Source organism: Lissotriton vulgaris, chromosome 4_1, assembly GCF_964263255.1.
Source record: "Lissotriton vulgaris chromosome 4_1, aLisVul1.2, whole genome shotgun sequence".
In the NCBI taxonomy this organism is placed as follows: Eukaryota; Metazoa; Chordata; class Amphibia; order Caudata; family Salamandridae; genus Lissotriton; species Lissotriton vulgaris.
The window spans coordinates 547,854,842-547,877,503 of NC_141691.1; the positions used below are offsets into that span (position 1 = coordinate 547,854,842).

Below are 22,662 nucleotides of genomic sequence, written 5' to 3' on the forward strand. Positions count from 1 at the left end.
GGTCTCGCTGTTGGGCCTGGCAACCTTCTTGACAATGGTAAAGAGTTCTTTGCTGTTGTGTACGTTGGTGTTGATTCTGTCTAGGAGGGCCGTTTTCTATGTGGTTTTGAAGAGGAGGTGATGTGCAGTGACAGAAGTGGGGATGCAAAAATACCCACCTGATCAGTCTTGCCGCATAGTTTTGGATAATTTGTAGCCTGCACAAAAGGTATGCAGGTAGCCCAAATATAGGCTGTTTGCATAGTCCAGGTGAGAAGTGACCAGAGCATGGACCACGATCTTTTGATGTTCCTCTGGCAGGAAGCGTATGAATTACCTTATTGCCCTCATCTTCCAAAAACAAGTGGAGGAGATATGTTGTACCTGGGCAGAGAAAGAGAGCTCCTTATTCAACCAGATTCACAATTCCTGGCTGACTCCGAGGGGGTTGGGGTTAGGTTCAGTTCTGATGGCCACCAATGATTTGGGGGGGGGGGGGGGGGTGCTTGGCTAAAAAACAGGACTTCTGTTTTATCGGAGTTTAATTTCAGGCAGTTCTTATTCATCCATACTGAGATGAATTATACACACGTACCAGGCAATACTGGAAATCACAGACCTCAAATGGCCTATGAAGAGTATAGTAAATAAAACTATCATCGCATAATAAGAATATCACATCTGTCAAAAGATGGGTCTCTTGTTGGCAGAGGTTTGCACCCTGTCCACGTAGGGACCACAATCCTAGTCAGGATAAGTCAGATACATAATCGAAATTAACCTGTGCTCACCCTCTGGTAGCTTGGCACAGAGTGGACAGACTTCCCTTAAAAGGCAATGTGTAAAGTATTTGAGCACACTTTAATTACAGTAACACAGTACAAACACCACAAAAAGATACCACACCAGTTTAGAAACAGAGAATATTTTTTTGAGTAAAACAAGACCAAAATGACATAAATAGTGCTTCTAAGTCAATAGTGCTTAGGGGTTACCAGAGGTCACGCTAGACCAGGGTAAATTCAAAGTTTCGGGCTGACCGTGATAGAGGGTGGGCCGGTCACAGGACCTACCCAGAGTCCACTGAAAAAGTACCATGGATGAAGCAAGTATTGGCGCTGAAGACTTGATGTGTCAGTTCGGAGTCACGCAGTTGGGTCATTGTGTCGAAGTTGAGCCTCGCAGTCTGGCCCCGCTTCGTTGTTGAACCCCTTATGATGTAGGTACTGCATCACCACTGAGCATCGCGGTCAGGACATCGGATCGGTGCTGCGTTGCAGTCCAATCTCGTATCTTCGTTGAGTCGCACAGGGATGTCATTGGATCGGCACTGCGTTAGCGTTGAAGGGTGCTGCGTCAATCCCCATCGGTGCAGAGGCAACGATGCGTCAAATTTAGAGCAAAACAGTTGCGGAACCCACTTCTTAAGACAAGGACTGTAGTGGCACCTCAGACAAGGGAGGACTCACAAATAGCAAAGTCCTTGATGGCCCTGAGAATTCAAGAACAGGGGGCAAGCCCTTGGAGAAACTGGACTGGTGGTATTAAGCAAGGAAGATTCAAGCAATATCTTAAGGCGTTAGGGATTCAGACACCTGCATATACTGCACATCTGAATATACAAGTAAAGTTCCTCACTCGAAGAAACCGGAGACCCAGAAAGTTGATTACTTGTCCTCTTTGGACGTCCATGAGTCAAGCCTATTTCAGTGAAACCCAGTCAGCTGAGAAAAAGAAAAACTTCAAGCCATATGTTGAAATATGGTCAGATAACTTGAAGTCACACTTAAAGAAGATAAAAAAGATAGTAAGACTAGAAAAGTTAGTACATGGTGAACGCCATCCAAGAAATGGTGAGGGGATGACAGAGTGAAAGAATGCCCCCTTTTTATTTTTTTAAATATGACTATTCATTTGGGAATTGGACAAGATCATTCATATGGATTACAAATGACATCACTGTGCGGTATGAGGTAAATATGGCAAGCTTGTGACTGCATGGAATTTTGGAGCTAGAAGAACCTGTAAGGATCTTAAGAAAAACACTCCAACAGAACTCTGTTTTGTCATCATCGTTTTGTTGTTTCTTTTCTCAGGCAAAAGTAGTAATGTTCTGAAATAAGGGTTTAGGAGTATTCCCCGTTTATAATTTTTAGAACCATTCTTAAAAGTTTGGAGGGTAGATAATTTCAAAAGAGTGGGTGCCTATTTCAATGAAAAGGTCTATCAGAAGAGGAATATGTGAGGCGGACGTGATGGTAGGCAGGAAAAAGGAAAACTGAAGAGAGGAATCTAGACAAGGTGAATAGCTTCAAAGTTAAAAGTTTATTGTACATAAACATGAAGAGCCAATGAAGACCATCGCATGGATAACAAAAGTTGATCAAATAAATAAATATTAATAAAAGACAGTGCACATTTGCAACAAAACGGGTTCTGGTGATTATCTATGCCTTAAAAGTTAAAAGTGCTACGTGCTGAGATCAATTACATGTGTATGCTCAAATTTCCTGCATTTGGGCTACATTATATGAGCATAGCTTATATAAAAATGCAATTAAATCATAGGTTTAGGGAAATCAATAAAGACCATCTCATGCATATGTGTTAATAAAAGACAGTCCAAATGTGCATCAACAAAGATCCAGCGATTGCCTATGCTTAAATTAAGAGTTGAAAAGTCTATGTGTACTGAAATTAATTACATGGGCCTTTCTCAAATGTCCTTCAATAAGCCCACTTTTGTCCTGTGGATGAGCATACATTTTATATAGTCTAGTCTTATGTTTGTGGGATTTAGCACCCCCACAACAGCTTGCCTTCAAGTGTGAACTGAAAGCTGATTAAACAATGGACGAAGAATTGAGCATCATTATTTTAAAAGAGCCAGGCAAATGTATAAGATATGCAAAATACAATCAAGGGGAGTAGGCACCTAGGGGAAAAAGCCATGGCAATTCAATCATCAGAGAGGACAACCTGAGATGAGTAAACATTAGCTTTTCACACTCTGCGTCAAATCTTGTAAATGAGTGAGTAAGTAGTAGCAACCCATGTATAATTAGAATAAACTAAAATGTCTTTAACAAGACAATGTAGGATCGAATCTATAATTTAATTTCTAATACAAGACAACATTTTGGAATCGCTTCAGCAAATTATCGAGGTGTTGTAAATGAAGAAATTGACTGAAGTCATTTTTCTACTTGTTCAGGGGTAAACCAACATTTTCTCTTTTATCAAGTTCAGGGAAACAAATTGGCCGCCTACGGTGTTAGTAAGTACTAAAAGCAACATAGGGGAGATTGAAACAAATAAAGGTATCAAAGGTAAACAATGCATAAGAGGTTCAAACACCATCAACAATGACAACTCTGGCAGGCAGGCACACAACCGGAAAATCAGAAGACCTCACCGGAGACGTGAGCCAACAACCACCAAGTTTGCCCAAGCCATGAAGCCCAAGTGTACCTTGAGAAAGCTAAAATGCCACATGACAACATTCACCCATCAAGTGAGAAAAACAAATCTCTGTCACTATAAAAACAAACATTTAACAGGATGTAATTGAGTTGAAAGCAGCATTTTCATAACCAAGGGTATGCAGATGGCAGAGTAGACTGCTATTTCATTGACAAGCCGCAACAATCGCAAATAAGGGAAATGATGAGGTAGGGGCATTCCACAGAGTCTGGTTGCCATGGCCATGCTGGGGTCTCTCCAATTAAGTAATGATCTGGGACTGATACTACAGACATGCTAAGGTGACAGAGGAATTTCACATTTACACTAGGGTAATGAATTGATGCAGTAGGCGCTCTCCACACTGCCATTAAGGAGTTAACCCAGAGTTAAGCTCTGGTGAAGATCCAGTCAGAGACGCTAGCAGAACTTCATTTTGGTGTAGCAGGGGCAGCCCATGGCTCTGTGCCAGATGGAGACTTATAAGCCACAGTGATCCAGGACCACTCAGGAAGAAGGTAAAAGGATCTGCTGTGCAACAGCGCCATAGCCTCCAAGCTGGAGTGACGTAGGATGAATCAATGCCACTAGGGCACCCAGACCTGGGTGGCAGAGGTGACCCGGATTGCCAATTTCGTCACAGATTACCAGCTCCACTGATTTGTTTATTTATTTAAGAGTTTTACATAGCACTGGCAAAATAGAAGGTTATTAGAGCACTTTATAATCAGAGCAGGTAAAAGTGAAGGTGATCAAGGTGCCCTCCACAGTCATGTCTGTTCCAATTACCCCCAACGTAAGCAATCTCTGGATAAAGGTAGCAGGATTGCTCCACTCAATTATTACTTTCCATCCTCGGCTGTTTCAGGGACTTGTGTCTGAGAATGGCTTCAACTCTGGCAGGCAGGCCAATCTACGGCTACAGACAACAAATACTGGAGTTGCATGAAAATCTCTGTGGTCTCGCTGTTGGGCTTGGCAAACTCCTTGACAATGGTAAAGAGTTCTTTGCTGTTGTGTGCGTTGGTGTTGATTCTGTCTAGGAGGGCCGTTTTCTATGTGGTTTTGAGGAAGAGGCGATGTGCAGTTCCAGAAGTGAGGATGCAAAAGTACCCGCCTGATCAGTCTTGCCGCAAAGTTTTGGATGATTTGTAGCCTGCACAAAAGATATGCAGGTAGCCCCAAATATAGGCTGTTTGCATAGTCCAGGTGAGAAGTGACCAGAGCATAGACTACAATCTTTTGATGTTCCTCTGGCAGAAAGCCTATGAATTTCCTTATTACCCTCATCTTCCAAAAACAAGTGGAGGAGATATGTTGTACCTGGGCAGAGAAAGAGAGCTCTTTATTCAACCCGAATCACAATTCCTGGCTGACTCCGAGGGGGTTGGGGTTGGGTTCAGTTCTGACGGCCACCAATGATTGGGGGGGGGGGGGGGGGGGGGAGGGGGTGCTTGGCTAAAAAACAGGACTTCTATTTTATCTGAGTTTAATTTCAGGCAGTTCTTATTCATCCATACTGAGATGAATTATACACATGTACCAGGCAATACTGGAAATCACAGACCTCAAATGGCCTATGAAGAGTATATTAAATAAAACTATCTGTGCATAATAAGAATATCACATCTGTCGAAAATTGGGTCTCTAGTTCGCAGAGGTTTGCACCCTGTCCACGTAGGGACCACAATCCTAGTCATGATAAGTCAGATACACAATCTAAACTAACCTGTGCTCACCCTCTGGTAGCTTGGCACATAGTGGACAGACTTCCCTTAAAAGGCAATGTGTAAAGTATTAGAGCACACTTTAATTATAGTAACACAGTACAAACACCACAAAAAGACACCACACCAGTTTAGAAACAGATAATATTTTTTTGAGTAAAACAAGACCAAAATGACATAAATAGTGCTTATAAGTCAATAGTGCTTAGAGTATATCAGAGGTCACGCTAGATCAGGGTAAATTCAAAGTTTCGGGCTGACCGTGATGGAGGGTGGGCTGGTTACAGGACCTACCCAGAGTCCACTGAAAAAGTACCTTGGATGAAGCAAGTATTGGCGCTGAAGACTTGATGTGTCAGTTCGGAGTCATGCAGTCGGGTCATTGTGTCGAAGTTGAGCCTCGCAGTCTGGTCCCGCTTCGTTGTTGAACCCCTAATGATGTAGGTACTGCATCACCACTGGGCATCGCTGTCAGGACATCGGATCGGTACTGCGTTATAGTCGAACCACGCATCTTCGTTGAGTCGCGCAGAGATGTCATCGGATCGGCACTACGTTAGCGTTGAAGGGTCCTGCGTCAATCCCGATCGGTGCAGAGGCGACGATGCGTCAAATTTAGAGCAAAACAGCTGCTGAACCCACTTCTGAAGACAAGGATTGCAGTGGCACCTCAGACAAGGGAGGACTCACAAATAGCAGAGTCCAGCAGCTGAAGCAGAGTTGAAGGAAGTCTTTGATGGCCCTGAGAATTCAAGAACAGGGGGCAAGCCCTTGGAGAAACTTGAGTTCAATGATGCCCAGAGCAGGTCCAGTCCTTCTCACTCCCAGACAAGGAGTAGCAGTCAGCAGGCCAACACAGCAAATAAGTAGCAGAGTGGCAGCCCCTCCTAAAGCAAAGCAATCAGCAGGCGGCAGGCCAACAGATCAAAGCAAGTAGCAGAGCCGCAGTCCCTCCTACAGCACAGCAGCTCTTCTTCCTGGAAGATTGTCCTTGGTTCTGGGAAAGTTCTGATTTGGTGGTGTCAAGGGTCCAGTATCTATACCCAATGGATGTCTTTGAAGTGCGGGGGACTTCAAAGAGGCCCTTGAAGATCACAGGGTCTCTGCCTTACCTGCCCTGGCTCCAGACTCACTACAGGGGGTTATGCAGCTCTTTGTGTGGGGACAGGCACAGCCCTATTAAGGCGCAACTGTCAGCTCCTCCCTCCCAATCTGCTTCACATAGGCCCATATGCCTGGTGATGGGAAATCAGGATGCAAATGTCAAACCCCAGCTCCCTTTGTGTGACCGTCTAGAGGGAATGCACAAAGCCCAGCTGTCACCCAGCCCAGACGTGTATTGAGTAGAGGCATAGAATGGTTAAAAAATGCCACCTTTCTAATAGTGGGATTTTCAGAATTCTAATTTAAATTGTGAATCCAGAGATACCAAGCTCCAAATCTCTATCTTTTCCCAATTGGGAAAATACTTAAAAGATGTTTTAAGGCAATCCCAATGTTAACCTATAGAAGGAATAGGTTTGCAGTAGTGAAAAACGAATGGTGAAGTTTTGCACTACAAGTACATGCAAAACTCGAAAGTACATGTCCTTCCTTTTAAATGCACTGCACCCTGCCCATTGGGCTGCTTGGGGCCTACCTTAGGGGTGACTTATATGTAATAAAAGGGAAGAGTTGGGCTGGCAAGTAGGTTACCTGGCCAGGTTGAAATGGCAGTTATAACTGCACACAAGGCTCTGCACAGGCAGGGCTGAGACACATTTAAAGAGCTACTGAGATGGGTAGCACAAACAGTGCTGCGGGCCCAGTAGTAGGATTTAATTGACAGACCTTGGACACATATAGTGCACTTTACTAGGAACCTCTAAGTAAATTAAATATGCCAATTGTAGATAGGTCACTGGTACCATGTTTTGAGTACAGAGCATGTGCACTTTAGCACAGATAAGCAGTGTCAAAGTGCACAGAAACCTCAAGCCAGCAAAAATAAAGTCAGAAAACAGGAGGTCAGACGGCCAAAAGTCAGGGGAAACTATGGCAAGGATGCCAGGTCTAACAACATACCTAAAGGCTTTGTTAGCGAAACTAAATAATACATTTACCTTACCCTACCAAAGTATTTTTAGCTTACCCTATTAAATGTAAATGCCAAACGTAGTAGGTCACAAACTCAGTGTCTTAATGAAAGCCTGTAGAGGAACGAGGGGTTGGTAACAACCTGCATCTGCCAGCAGGCTCCTTTTTTACAATGAGGGTATTTCGTACACAGTAGCAGGCTATTCTGGACATTAAATGCCCACCACCTTTGGCAAGGCCTTTTAATAGTGGATGGGAGCTTTAATGGCTGGGACAACCTGCTACAGCAGGTTATAAGGCTATAGTGATAAAATCACAGAACAACAGGACAAAAGACATATAGTGGCTATTAAAAGAATATATTGCTTGTTTTCACTTAAGACAGTGTTCACCTGTCATTTATCATCTTATTCTCTAAGACTCATCAAAATAATATTAAAAGATGCAATATCACATATCAGATAAAAGGAGAAAAAATATCACATCATAGAACCCTCCTGCAGTGTTTAGGATTCCCCAATTGTTCCAAAACTCAATGGTAGTTTCCAGTTCACCACTAACGTTCGACGAGGTAACAAAATATCATAATTTGATACTCATTTGAGGTCTCTGCTGGATGAACTATTTGAAGGGCCATGGAAAGCAAACAGCCTTGGCAGATTCCCTTAACCCCTTCCATGCGGATGACGAACCCCAGCCGGCATGCACTACGGTGCTCGTGTGCTGCTGACGGCTGGGGTTCGTCACGGCCCGCCCCTGTTCGTGTTGTTTACAGCACACCAGGGGAATCGCGGCAGCATGGAAGGGGTTAACCTAAGGTCAATAAGGAGAATACAGCTTTGTTCAACACCGTCGGGCCTAGCAGCGCTTAAAAAGGGAACAGCTTTGTTTGCTCGATTTATTACGAACTGCAACAACTTTCCCCTCCTGAGGCGGAAGCCGGGAGGTCTCTCTCCTTTACTTTGCCATATTAGCATTCTATAGCATTTTTAATCGTGTATTTTAACTGCTTGAGTTTAATATGCTTATGGAGATTTCCTTAGAGCTTCCTTGTGCTCTGTGTCCCTTTCCCCCCTCCCTCTGCCCCGGGACCGCTCTCGGCCAAGTATCGACGCCGAGGGCTGGTTCCCAGTTATTTGGCGGCCATATGGGGTGAGGATCAGGCGGGTGACGCGCTCTAGCAGCCCTTAAATAAGACGGCAATGACTCCGCGCAGCGGACGCGTACAGCGGACGCGCCAGACCTGCGCCGGAGTCGTGCCAGAGTCCTGCCCGTCCGCGCTCGGTCGGGATCAGGGGCCAGGCATTTTAGTCGACGACAGGTATTTTCCTCTAAGGATTTGCGAGATATGGATACAGGCAGGCAGATTCTGGATCCTGTTATTGTGACCAGATTAAATGATTTGAATATTCTCCGACCTGATAGGGGTCTACCCGGAACAGCTCCCCTCTCCCTGAAACTAACCTGTTTAAACACTAGATCCCTTGAAAAGCACCATCTTGAGGTTTTCACCCTTCTCCAGGATGATGCCATTGATATTTTAACACTCACGGAGACATGGTTGGGTGAAAATTCCCTGCCAGACATCATAGCTGCCCTTCCCAGCAACTATGACGCGGTATGGCACAATCGCGCAGAAAATGCACGGGGCGGGGGTGTAGCATTTCTGTTTAAGAAAAACTTAAAAGCTGTTAAAATAATTGCTGAAACTATAGAATTAGCCGAGATACTTGGAGTGAAGATCATGCTGAATAATGCATGCTTCATGGTCCTCACCGTGTACCGCCCCCCCCAAACTCCACGTCAGTTTTTAACGATCTGTTTGCTCCAATTATGTCTGATCTATGTACTAGATACCAAACAATTGTGGTGACAGGAGATTTCAACATGCATTGGGATAAAGTTTATAAAGACCTGCCATCTAGACATCTAGAGAATACTATGTCCTCTTTGGGGATCAGACAGCTTGTGGATGCCCCTACTCACATCAAGGGGCACATCCTAGATCTCATCTGGACATCAGACCCAAGGGCAAACCTTGTGGACATCGTACCTTGTATTTGGTCGGACCACTACCTGGTGAATTGTGAGATCCCGATCGAAAGCTGTTTGCCCCAAAAAAAACCTAAATCGAAAAAAGTTCGGCAGTGGACAAAAGTAGATTCACAAGCTTTGACCTATAGCCTTCCTAACCGTGTCCAAACATTAGTTTTAAAAGGAGATCTGGACCAGGACTATAAAGATTTATTGCAGAATTTGAGTCAGGCAATAGACCAGATAGCCCCGGAGAAATTACAAAAAGTAAAAGGAATAGTAAAAGGCGCCCCATGGTTTACCCCACTTTTGAGGGACCACAAAAAGAAACTCCGGTGCTTAGAAAGGACCTGGAGGAGAACTAAAGACGGGACAGATAGGGAACAATACAGGACCTCACTTAAGACTTATAAGAAATTGATTATGGCAACAAAAGCAGATTTTTACGAAACCCGTATAAGTCAAGCGGAAAACATTCAGAAGGAAACATTTAAAAATGTAACTGAGCTGAGCAAAAAAACAGAAACGTCGGAAATAACAATAACGGCCGATAGTTTTCAAAGCTTCTTTTTTGAGAAGGTGGAAATTATCCTTTCTGAAATTAAGAGTAGTGCCCTCAAGGGCCCCTGCCCGTTACAGGAAACTCAGTCTTCCCCCGAAGTATATATTTCTAAGCTTCCTGAATTAGACTCTCTAAGCCCTGAGCAGATTATGAACAACATTAAGTCAGGCTTCCCAGCAGACCCGTGTCCCCCTAGGGTCTTTCGTTTAGCATGCCCTATTCTGGAAAACCACATTATCTCCATCCTCACCAGCTCAATGGAGACCGGCCAATTACCATCAAGCCTCAAGGAGGCACGGTTGAGGCCTCTCTTAAAGAAGTCTGGAGCCGACCCGGCCATTTTGAAAAACTATAGACCGATTTCCCAACTGCTCTTTCTGTCCAAGATTCTAGAGCAACATGTGCTGAAGTCCCTTTCCTCATTCCTGGAATCAAACCATCTGCTCCAGGAGCGTCAGGCGGGATTTCGTGCACATCACAGCACCGAGTTGGTGATGCTCTCGGTGCTGGATGAGCTGAGAGGTATGGCTGACAGTAAGAAACCGAGCGCCCTGATACTTTTAGACCTATCGGCGGCGTTTGATACTGTCAGCCACTCCCTGCTATTGGACAGATTGGCTGCATTTGGGATAAGGGGTCAGGTCCACCAGTGGCTCCAATCTTTTTTGACCGGTAGGACCCAGAGGATCCAACTGGGGGATGCCATCTCTAAAGTGGGTATTCTGGAGAGCGGAGTCCCTCAGGGCTCCGCACTATCCCCACTGCTTTTCAACCTGTACCTCCAGCCGTTGATTGACTCTCTAGCTAACATGGGTTGTCGTATATTTAACTACGCTGACGACACCCAGTTATTGCGGAGTATTGATAATACGTTCTTGGCACAAACTAGTGCCCAGAACATCCTCAGACATACAGTTAGCTGGATGACGGCCAATCTGTTAAAAATAAATCCGGAAAAAACGGAGGTACTGGTGGTCTCTACCCTAGCCTCTCCCTGGAGCGATCTCTACTGGCCCCAGGAATTAGGGCCCTCACTGATACAGAGTGACAATGTAAAAAGTCTCGGAATCAAGATCGACAATGAGTTATGGCCAGTCAGATCTCCTCAGTAGTAGGGATGTGTACTGGCTTGATCCGACAGCTATGAAAGCTAGCCGCTCTCCTTTCCTTTTCCGCTCTCCATATGGTAGTTTCTGCCACTATTGTTTCGAGGCTAGATTATGGGAACGCCCTCTATCTAGGCCTACCTAAAACTTTGATTAACAGACTCCAGGTGGTCCTGAATGACGCGGCGCATCTGATCTTCAAGCTACCTAGAAGATCTCATGCCTCTGCTCTACTACTCAAGTTACACTGGCTCCCCATTGAACAGAGGGTGGAGTTTAAGAGCCTGTGTACAGCCCACAAGGCCATCTATGGGCAAGCTCCTGCGTATATTAACGAGCCCTTGGGGTTATATACCCCCAAGCGAGTCCTGCGGTCTGCAGAATCCCAGCTTTTGGTCTGCCCCCGTTATAAGTTAAAAACCAAAGGCGGCAGGTCTTTCTAGGTTCTGGTCCCGCAGATCTGGAACAATCTACCAGAATCACTTCGGAAAGAAGCGAATCTCCTGCGTTTTAAGAAGCTGTTAAAAACTTTTTTATTTAGGGAGGCACTTGAGCCAGCTAAATAAATCTTACTACAGGTCCCTGACTATCTTTCTTTTTCACGTACTGTTTGTTGTTTGTTTATAAGCGCCTAGAGACCTGTTGGTGAGTTGGCGCTATAAAAGACCAAGTTAACAATAACAATAACAATATGTTCACATTGCTACTGCTCAGCAGACATAGAGCCCCTTCGCTGTTTTAGAGGTTAATGGATGTCTAAAATCATGCCTAGAATACCAGTCAACCTGAGTGACAGATGTCAGCATCCGGATTTGTCAAACTGAGTCTCCTTAATTATGAAAAGTAAAAAACACAGGATAAAAAATTAAGACATTTTCTATAGGACTCAAATATGAACATATAACCAGTCCCATGTGAAATTCAGCTCCTTAAAAAACTCCTATTAAAAAACTTAATAGAAAAGGTGAAAATCAGTTCTAGCCATGGAAAAGAGAAGGAAAAAACTGGCCATAGAAAAGCAGGGAAACCCAAAGCTGAAACATGAGTACAGAACCCGACCCTGGAAGATTTGATCCAGGCAATAGGAAGATTGCCAAATCAGAATCACAACTTTAAAGAGGACAAATCCAAAGTTTAGGATAAGGATAAACCTACAGCAGAAAAACAAGACCAATCACCATCCCCAAGAAAAGAAATGGTGTTACTGAGAGGGAGAGATTTGAAAGTGGTGGTATTAAGGAAAGAAGATTCAAGCAATATCTTAAGGCATTAGGGATTCCGAAACCTGCATATACTGCACATCTGAATATACAAGTAATGTCCCTCACTCGAAGAAACCGGAGACCCAGAAAGTTCATTACTCGTCCTCTTTGGACGTCCATGAGTCAAGCCTGTTTCAGTGAAACCCAGTCAGCTGAGAAAAGAAAAACTTCAAGCCATATGTTGAAATATGGTCAGATAACTTGAAGTCACACTTAAAGAAGATAAAAAAGATGATAAGACTAGAAAAGTTAGTACATTGTGAACGCCATCCAAGAAATGGTGAGGGGATGACAGAGTGAAAGAATACCTCCTTTTTATTTCCTTAAATATGACTATTCATTTGTGAATTGGACAAGATCATTCATATGGATTACAAATGACATCATTGGGAGGTATGAGGTAAATATGGTAAGCTTGTGACTGCATGGAATTTTGGAGCTAGGAAGAACCTGTAAGGATCTTAAGAAAAACACTCCAACAGAACTCTATTTTGTGATCATCGTTTTCTTTTCTCAGGCAAAAGTAGTAATGTTCTGAAATAAGGGTTTAGGAGTATTCTTTGTTTATAATTTTTAGAACCATTCTTAAAAGTTTGGAGGGTAGATAATTTCAAAAGAGTTGGTGCCTGTTTCAATGAAAAGGTCTGTATCAGAAGAGGAATATGTGAGGCGGACGTGATGGTAGGCAGGAAAAAGGAAAACTGAAGAGAGGAATCTAGACAAGGTGAGTAGCTTCAAAGTTAAAAGCTTAATGTACATAAACATGAAGAGCCAATAAAGACCATCACATGCCTAACAAAAGTTGATCAAATAAATAAATATTAATAAAAGACAGTGCAAATTTGCAACAAACGGGTTCTGGTGATTATCCATGCCTTAAAAGTTAAAAGTGCTACGTGCTGAGATCAATTACATGTGTATGCTCAAATTTCCTGCATTTGGGTTACATTATATGAGCATAGATTATATAAAAATGCAATTAAATCATAGGTTTAGGGAAATCAATAAAGACCATCTCATGCATAAGTGTTAATAAAAGACAGTCCAAATGTGCATCAATAAAGATCCAGTGATTTCCTATGCTTAAATTAAGAGTTGAAAAGTCTATGTGTACTGAAATTAATTACATGGGCCTACTCAAATGTCCTTCAATAAGCCCACTTTTGTCCTGTGGATGAGAATACATTTTATAAAATTGTAGTTTAGTCTTATGTTTGTGCGATTTAGCACCCCCACAACAGCTTGCCTGCAAGTGTGAACTGAAAGCTGATTAAACAATGGACGAAAAATTGAGCGTCATTCTTTTAAAAGAGCCAGGCAAATGTATAAGATATGCAAAAATACAATCAAGGGGAGTAGGCACCTAGGGGGAAAAGCCATGGCAATCCAATCATCAGAGAGGACAACCAGAGATGAGAAAACATTAGCTTTTCACACTCTGCGTCAAATCTTGTAAATGAGTGAGTAAGTAGTAGGCAACCCACGTATAATTAGAATAAACTAAAATGTCTTTAACAAGACAATGTAGGATCGAATCTATAATTTAATTTCTAATACAAGACATTTTGGAATCTCCTCAGCAAATTATTGAGGCGTTGTAAATGAAGAAAATGACTGAAGTCATTGTTCTACTTGTTCAGGGGTAAACCAACATTTTCTCTTTTATCAAGTTCAGGGAAACAAATTGGCCGTCTACGGTGTTAGTAACTACTAAAAGCAACATAGGGGAGATTGAAACAAATAAAGGCATCAAAGGTAAACAATGCATAAGAGGTTCAAACACCAACAATGACAACTCTGGCTGGCAGGTACACATCCGGAAAATCAGAAGACCTCACCAGAGACGTGAGCCAAAAACCACCAAGTTAGCCCAAGCCATGAAGCCCAAGTGTACCTTGAGAAAGCTAAAATACCACATGACAACATTCACCCATCAAGTGAGAGAAACAAATCTCTGTCACTATAAAAACAAACATTTAACAGGATGTAATTGAGTTGAAAGCAGCATTTTCATAACCAAGGGTATGCAGATGGCAGAGTAGACTGCTATTTCATTGACAAGCCGCAACAATCACAAATAAGGGAAATGATGAGGTAGGGGCATTCCACAGAGTCTGGTTGCCATGGCCATGCTGGGGTCTCTCCAATTAAGTAATGATCTGGGACTGATGCCACAGATAGGCCAAGGTGACAGAGGAATTTCACATTTACACTAGGGTAATGAATTGATGCAGTAGGCGCTCTCCACACTGCCATTAAGGAGTTAACCCAGAGTTAAGCTCTGGTGAAGATCCAGTCAGAGACGCTAGCAGAACTTCATTTTGGTGTAGCAGGGGCAGCCCATGGCTCTGTGCCAGATAGAGACTTATAAGCCACAGTGATCCAGGACCACTCAGGAAGAAGGTAAAAGGATCTGCTGTGCAACAGCGCCATAGCCTCCAAGCTGGAGTGACGTAGGATGAATCAATGCTGATAGGGCAGCCAGACCTGGGTGGCAGAGGTGACCCGGATTGCCAATTTCGTCACCGATTACCAGCTCCACTGATTTGTTTATTTATTTAAGAGTTTTACATAGCACTGGCAAAATAGAAGGTTATTAGAGCACTTTATAATCAGAGCAGGTAAAATTGAAGGTGATCAAGGTGCCCTCCACAGTCATGTCTGTTCCAATTACCCCCAACGTAAGCAAACTCTTGATAAAGGTAGCAGGATTGCTCCACTCAATTATTACTTTCCATCCTCGGCTGTTTCAGGGACTTGTGTCTGAGAATGGCTTCCAGCAGACTAGACTCCCTATCCTATGTTACACAGAAGAGAGGCTTTTACGGTATCCCCCAACAATCGGCTCATTAGCACTACACTAGTAGCTCAATCAATCTACGGCTACAGACAACAAATACTGGGGTTGCGTGAAAATCTCTGCCTCAGCTCGCTAGGGCATGCAGAGGGAGGAAAGTTGAGGCATTTCAGCAGATATGTCGAAGGTGGGCTGATGGATGGACCCAAACAGGTTAAGAATAAAGTTAACTTGAATTTCAACAGAGAGCTTCATATGGAGCAAACTGTGAATCAGCCGTCTTGGATAAGGCACATCACTTATTGTGTTATCAAACTATCAGCGTTTTTGTATGCAAAATAAGCACAAAAAGCATCACTATGATAATTTTTTTATAAATGTGTATGCAGCCATTCAGATACTTGATTACGTGCTTAGAATGTATACATTTAACCTGTGACACAGGTGACTGCTGAGTAGTAAGGAAGCATAACATTTAATCAAGTGAATAGTAACATAACAGCAACCACACAGCAACTGAGGAGTTTGCCAAGCAAGAGGTGACAATTTTGCAAGTTAGTGGCCTGCTGCAGGAGAAGAACAGGCCATATCAGCATCCAAATCTTAAAGTTACTGTAAGTGACTGAACATATGACCTAACATATGACCTAAAGGGGATAGATGTGTGACATTTGTGCATAGGGTCCAACCTTACCAACAAAAACCATACGTCGCAACAGACGTATGGTATTTTATGGCTTAAGTTGCAGAAGGTCTGTAATGACAGCCCAAATGCTAAGATGCTAAGCGATGCTACAGTTTTTTTAGATCTAGGATGAATTTGTAGTGTTGTCTGATGACCAGGAGACCTCAGTTGGTTAATTTGTCTGATTACCAGCATTCACAAGCAATGTAACTGAAGTAGAAGGTCTAGAATGTATATGCTGGAAATTGTGTGTCTGGCCAAGAGACGTAATATATTCCCTCTGTTAAAGATGTCAAAATGTCTTCTTGAGAAGTAATTTAGATAACATTGACATGGTTCATGGACATCATCTGGAGGCCCTTTCAAGTTAAATGAAGTGAGCACATCTACAGGGTTTGATTAACTCCAGAAAGGGGGGCTGCTATTAATATAATGCTCTTTAAATCTTCATGGTGTAGAGGGTGCTGCACTGCAGTCCCATCTGTTTAAAGATTTTTTCTGAATAAATGTGTGATAAACTGGGGTGGAGTAAAGTCATCGCAATTTGGAAAATAAATTCAGACCTGGCATTAAATGCCTAGTTGTGTCAGCTTCCTTGGTTGCTACCAAAAGTGATGGAAACAGCAGAAAAGCAAAGAGCCCCCCACTTTATCAGCTTCATGCAGAAACAGGATTCAAGAAAGGTAAATGCAAATGGGACAGCTTTGAGCCCTAATAATACATGAACATAAAGGTGTTGGCCTTTATTAGTGGGCCAGTTGCTTTAATTAAATTAAAGAGAAGCTTCCCTTCAAAATGGGATGTCACAGTTAAGTAATAATCGCACCCATTTCCGATATTACCTTGGATGGCTCATCACTTGTTAAATTTCTGATTTACCCAGGACGGGTATGATACAAGCCCCGAAGGTTGACCAATGGCACACCATCTTTAGCACAGATGATACTGATCCAGGTTTTTCCTAAAGGGTTTGTTGGTAGTTACATTTTTAGATGTGCAAATTGACAGCAGTTTGTCAGCATGCAGGGCTAGAATACTGCTTACTGTCATGTCGAGTCATGTACGACGAAGCAGTACTTTGGGATCATTTACGATAAGGAACTTGCAGCAAAGGAAAAGGCTTGCGTTCCGTACAGTGGGTAGGCCCTGACTGGATTCAAGCAGTGCATGTGTTGGGACCATGCTGTGCAGCTTAGCATCATCCTTGAGCTGCGTTCCCCAGTAGGACATTGACGCTTGCTCATATAGCAAGACAGCAAGCATCTCAGATCTTGAGGTGTAACTTCTCTGATATCTGATCTAGACAATCTGCGCTACAATGATGCTGCAGCTGAATCTCATTTGCATAGATGTTGGCTATCAAGCATTTGGGATCCAGGCCTCTAGTTTCCGAAGGATCGAATTAAGGACATTTTAGCTCCCAGCAACGTTTCTTAAAGTCATGTGTGATTTGAAAACAATCTTTGAATTAGTTTTGCCTATTTGTTTGAACTTGAAGGACTAGGTTTGTATGTTCTGCTAAAGGCCCTGTGACAGAACTGGACTGAATCTAAAAGGACATTTTATATGTATAAAAATGTTAATCTAGGGTTAGATAAGGTAGTGGAATTCCTGCATGCCTGTATATATTGGTAAGTATGGGAAAATCACAGGACATTAATAATGTTCTTATATTTTCAATTTAAAGCAGTCAAGTGAAATTAAATTTGTCGTCCACAAAAGAACATATAGTGACACAGCTTGAGGTAGTTATTCTATCTTAGAGAGAAAGAGGTGTGCGTGTGCTTATAGCACGATATTTACGTCTCTTTATATTTACCTTTCAGAAATGCCCAGTATCCTGTACAAGTATAGAGAGTTGGATATTCAGAGTTTCCACAGTTATTTACACTGTTTCAGTTACAAGTTACTTAAGGTGTCTCTTCGTCTTGTAGCATCCCACTACAACCTGCAGCCTTCCTTTACCCCATAGGTGACCAGGCAGAGTGTGGAGTCCTGTGCCTCAGTTTTCTCTCTTTCACATTCCCCTTTCTTCGATTCTACCTCTGGCTCACATTTTCTATTATATGTGGTCACTTGTGGAGATTGTGTGAGATGGAAAAGAAATATCTTGTCTGTTCGAACTTGCACATAAGGTTAGTGCAAAACCTGACATATGTTCCTCCACTGCTGGTTGCCTCCTGGGATGTCCCAGATCCTCTGGTATTCTACAGCTAGTATGTAACTTTACTTTTTCCCTTTCTTTTTTGACATCACTTTTGTAAAATAAGTTCTTGGCTTCCCTCTCAACAGCATATTGTGCTTTAAAGCCTTCTAAAAGATTTGTTTCCGGAGGTACTCATCTGTAATCTTAAGGCTTTTATTTTGTCAACTTGAGCACTTAAAACATCTGGTGAGGAGGTATATGTTTCTATAATAGTGGCACCAGTGCATCTTTTAGCTTGAATTCTATCTTTTTACTAACTCCTAAGATTCATTTTTAAGACTCTCTATTTTTATATCTATTATTGAGAAGTATATAGTTTAGAACTGAAAGAGATCAATTTTAAGATCAAATGTATTAGACTGAAAATTAAGAGCACCAATTGTTGGGTTGATGATTGAGACCATAAAGTATGTAACATCGTCCCACAAATAACTGGCAGGAGACTTCTTCATGTTGACCTCTACATTACTGTGCTAAATGCTCTCAAGATGCAGAGCTGCCTCCATTAACACAAGATGAAAGTTACCATTGCCAAGAGCCTTTTCTGGACTTTTGCACACAGAAAAAGAAGCATCCTAAAACAGGATCCAGCGAGTCTGCATCTATTAGTACTGAAGTAGAGACCGACTAAATGAACAGGGGTAAATGTTGAGGTAATAGCCAAATTATATTTGCTGTGTAAAACTGTCCCAGGTGGTTGGTGAGCAAATAATTGTGACAGAAAAAAAGCTCTTTAATAAATATAACCAATAGATTTTCAAGGTGTTTTTTTTTCGGTTGCAATTGTTTTATCTTTGCGCTAATACCGGTCACTTGTAAGCAATCACAAATTTTAATCCAGAGATGAAAGTAAAATATTATAAAGAAGGGAAGGTCCCACGCCAGATCTGAGGTCAGCGGGGCAACGTTTCTCGCATTTTAGTCAGGAGGCAGGATGGTGACGTGTTGTGTGTATGGAACGCATGTTGTCATTGTGCATCTCAAGTGGAAAAGTTGATCTTAATTCAACAGAGTGTCCCATCTGGGAGATGTGTTCTAGTCACAGCTCTATCGCCCGAATTTTCTGTTACTTCATGTATTATACTCTTTTGATTGTAGACATATATCCCTGATGAAGGCTCATTAGCAGCCGAAATGCATTGGAGGATGGATATGCTATAAGGATGTGATTGAATATAATTCGTTTGGATTTGAAAATGAGATACACTTAAGAGAATGAAGGAATTCTTGAAAATAAGAAAAAATAAACGAATGTGAATCAAATAACGTTGTGATTAATTGGAACTCATCAATTGGAATACCCCTTTCAGGCGATAGAGCTGTGACTAGGGAACGTCTCCCAGATGGGACACGCTGCTGAATTTTGATTTGGACGCACTCCAGCACGGAGGGTGCACCCTAGAGCACGCTGAAATTGAATATTTAGAGAAAACAGAGTGTGCAAGTGGGACAATTATTCAAAGTTGATCTTAAACCAGCATTGGACCACGACCACTGAGTATTAGTCCTGCAAGCAAGACACACCTTCAACGCATGCCTTACCACCTCCTTCTTCCCTGAATTTGAACCTCTCAGAGGGGGATTAGGTTATGCAAACAGAGCTTGGGCATTGCAGGTAAATTAGAATGCAAAGTGCTGTATGCCTGAGCCAAACCTTTTCACCCCTCTCCAGGGGGAGAGTTAACTTTATACCAAGTTTGAACCCCAAGTACTAGTCTTAAGCTCTATCACTTCACCTTAAGCTTCATTGCCCCTTGCTTCTCTGACACGGGACTTCCGAGAGGGAGATTTACTCAGCCAAAGAGGTCAAGGTAATTAGAAGATGAAGATGCTTAATGTGCGAGCCAAGCCTTTTTATGAGAATTACACACTACACATTTCTACACAGGAGACATGATTTCAGAAAAGTGAAAAACTTCTAGACAACAACATAGGAGAGTACTGCTGAACCCTACAAACATGAAAAAAACAGAAAGAGCAATCATTAATTCAAAGTCTAACCACTTCCAAACTGGAAATTTCCAAATCATAAACACTGACAGCAAACATCTATTACCATTCTCAAAGGACCCCAAAACTCCACAGACTTATTAACAGAATCCAACTACCTAACATATCACAGAAGTGAAGATAACACATATGCAAAAGAATTAACCACATGGCATTGCTTTAAAGCAATATATTTTCTTTTTTTAACATGAATCTGTTGCAGATTTGAACTATGAAGATATTGCCTTGACTTGTTTGTTGGTTTCAGAACAAAGTTAAAAACTGGCTCCACTCTCTCAGAATTCACAGTTTTTTCCACATAAGTATCCTTAGAATAAGCATGTATCCTGCCCCACCACGTTCAAATGGATCTTGAGAATTAGACCTATGGCGTTCACTGCCTAAATATAGGGCTTTCTTTTCCTTACTGTGCTCCTACTGAGTCATATAGGCACACACAAGCATCGTGTGTGCCTATATGTGTGCATAGTGACAGCCAAAAATTGAAGTTACACAGAACTGTAACAGATTAAGCAATTGCAACTAAAGAGGACTCTGTAGAGCAGATTGGAATTCTTTTTTTTAAATGGCTATAGGTGTCTATTACATTTACATAGCCTTTTAAGTCCGATAGTTTTGCTAGCCCCGCTACTTAACCCATATGGGTGTCTTTGCCGCCCTGCAGAGGTACCTCTTTTAAGTAACAGGTAGTTTGTACATTGTTTGGACCACTTTTTAATAAATAATACACATACATTTTTCACAACTATATGGCAGAGGGGTGTAGTGCTGTTGCATCTGTCACTTGCACTCAAAATCAACTAATCAGTTTTTAACATTTCTGGGCCTTTACATACATATGAAGGAGCACACAAGGCCCAATACATCCCCTCAGTAAGTTATTCAAATGTCTTATTAGTTAAGTACTTCAAATTACCTGTGTGCAGCCTCTAAAAAACAATGCTGTAAGCCCACTGCATCCTTTAACCAGTGCTTCAACGCCATCTTTTGTGATCTGATCACACCAAGAAATATTCAAATGTTCCAGATTTCTGCAACCGTCGCTGGATAATGCAAAAATAAACAGGACAGTTCACATGCCATTAAAGTAGAGTTGCATCATCATGCTAACAACACGTTTCATTACAAAATAATGGGGTGACTCATACTAGTCCAGGGACCTGGGTAATGCTCCGGATAGAAAAAAATGGTCCTAGACTAGTTGCCTTAGGAAGGTATTTGTTAAGTCAAAATCTATGAACATGATACACAGAGAACTCAAGTTACATCATAAGTCCAGTCCTGACTGGAGGAGTACAGTCCTGACTGGAGAGTACAGCGCTGATCACGGGGACTGCTCTATGGAGGCTTACTAAGATGTCTTAATCCATCAATGTTAGGATTCAATCAACACTGTTGTCCTGAAAACTACACATTTTAATTCAATACCTATTCTAAAATCACCGCTACAACTATGCGGACCGTCACCTGAGGGGCTGTAATCTGGACCTCGCCTTGATACAGGTTGTCCCTCCCCACCCCCGCCCCCCCCCTTCCTCCCCGTCCTGAGGAAGACCCGCCTACAGAGGATACAAACCACTCTCTATGCGCCAGGGAAGAAACTTCAACACTTCCCCCCTAGTGGGCCTGTACCCTACTTCAGCCCATCCCTACCTCTTTAGAGAAGATTATACTCTGTACAACATCAAGAACCAAAAAAGTACTTTTGAATCCATGAGAGGCAGGCCCCATTGTAAAATAGGTGTTATTGTAAACCACGACCAGTGTCTTAGAGGCTGCACACAGGTAATTTTGAGTACTTAACTAATCAGACATTTGAATAACTGTATATCATGTTCATAGATTTTGACTTAACAAATATCTTCCTAAGGCAATTAGTCTAGGACCATTGTTTTCTATACCTAACAACACGTTTTAGGCAAGAGAAAAACATGAAGAATAATGCTACTAAAGCACTGGACAGATACCTGCAAAAGAGGGAGTCTCTATTCTGTGCTAGTTAGCTTATGAATGAGGAGGAACAAAAAATAATAAGCAAATCTTGTTATAACTGACCCATTCTGAGATATCAACGTTCATTCGAAGTCACTGGCATATCATTCCTATTGCTTCCTATATGTATCCTTAACAAAGTCTTTGATGAAGAGAAGAAAATGTGTTAATTGTTACACAATGTTGTTATACAGTGCTTCTTAACCTTTAACTTTTGACTTCTGTGGTCCCCCACTGAATCATTATTGAAATCCAGAGACCCCAACTGAGTCAGTATTGAAATCTGGGGACCCCAACCTAAGCAATGTTGATAATGTTAACTGCTTAACAATACACAAACATACAGGAACAAGTATTCATTAAACAAATACACAAATTATAAAACATTTTATTAAATTCACAAACATAACAAACGAAATTGCAATTTGAATTGGAAGGTTATAGCTTTTCTAAATTCAATTGAGGCCACATCCGGTTCATACTATACTCTGTTAAATGGACTTGTACTGCGCTCAATAATTTGTGGATAACAAGTTAATTCTAAGCTTCCAATTTTAAATTGATTCACATTTACAGAACGTTTTACCATTTTCAATGTTCCTTCCTCATTTATATACACTTTATAAATATTATTTAATTTTGTAACCAGTCTGTTGCAGACCCCCAAGGGTCCCTGAACCACAGGTTAAGAATCACTGCTGTAATGCATCATCCTGTGCATCCATGCTAACAAATATAGAGATACCTAGCAACACATATAGCAG

At 42.0% G+C, this 22,662-nt stretch overlaps 1 protein-coding gene across 1 annotated transcript in view; it reads right to left on the reverse strand.

Annotated features, from left to right (window-relative positions):
• Window positions 1–22,662, reverse strand: part of FBXL2 (F-box and leucine rich repeat protein 2) — a 433,116-nt gene that overhangs the window by 232,496 nt on the left and 177,958 nt on the right. Inside the window, exon 8 of the mRNA XM_086966812.1 lies at window positions 20,823–20,949. Within this exon, the coding sequence (XP_086822938.1) occupies window positions 20,823–20,949 (127 nt within the window). The remainder of the gene's footprint in view (window positions 1–20,822; window positions 20,950–22,662) is intronic.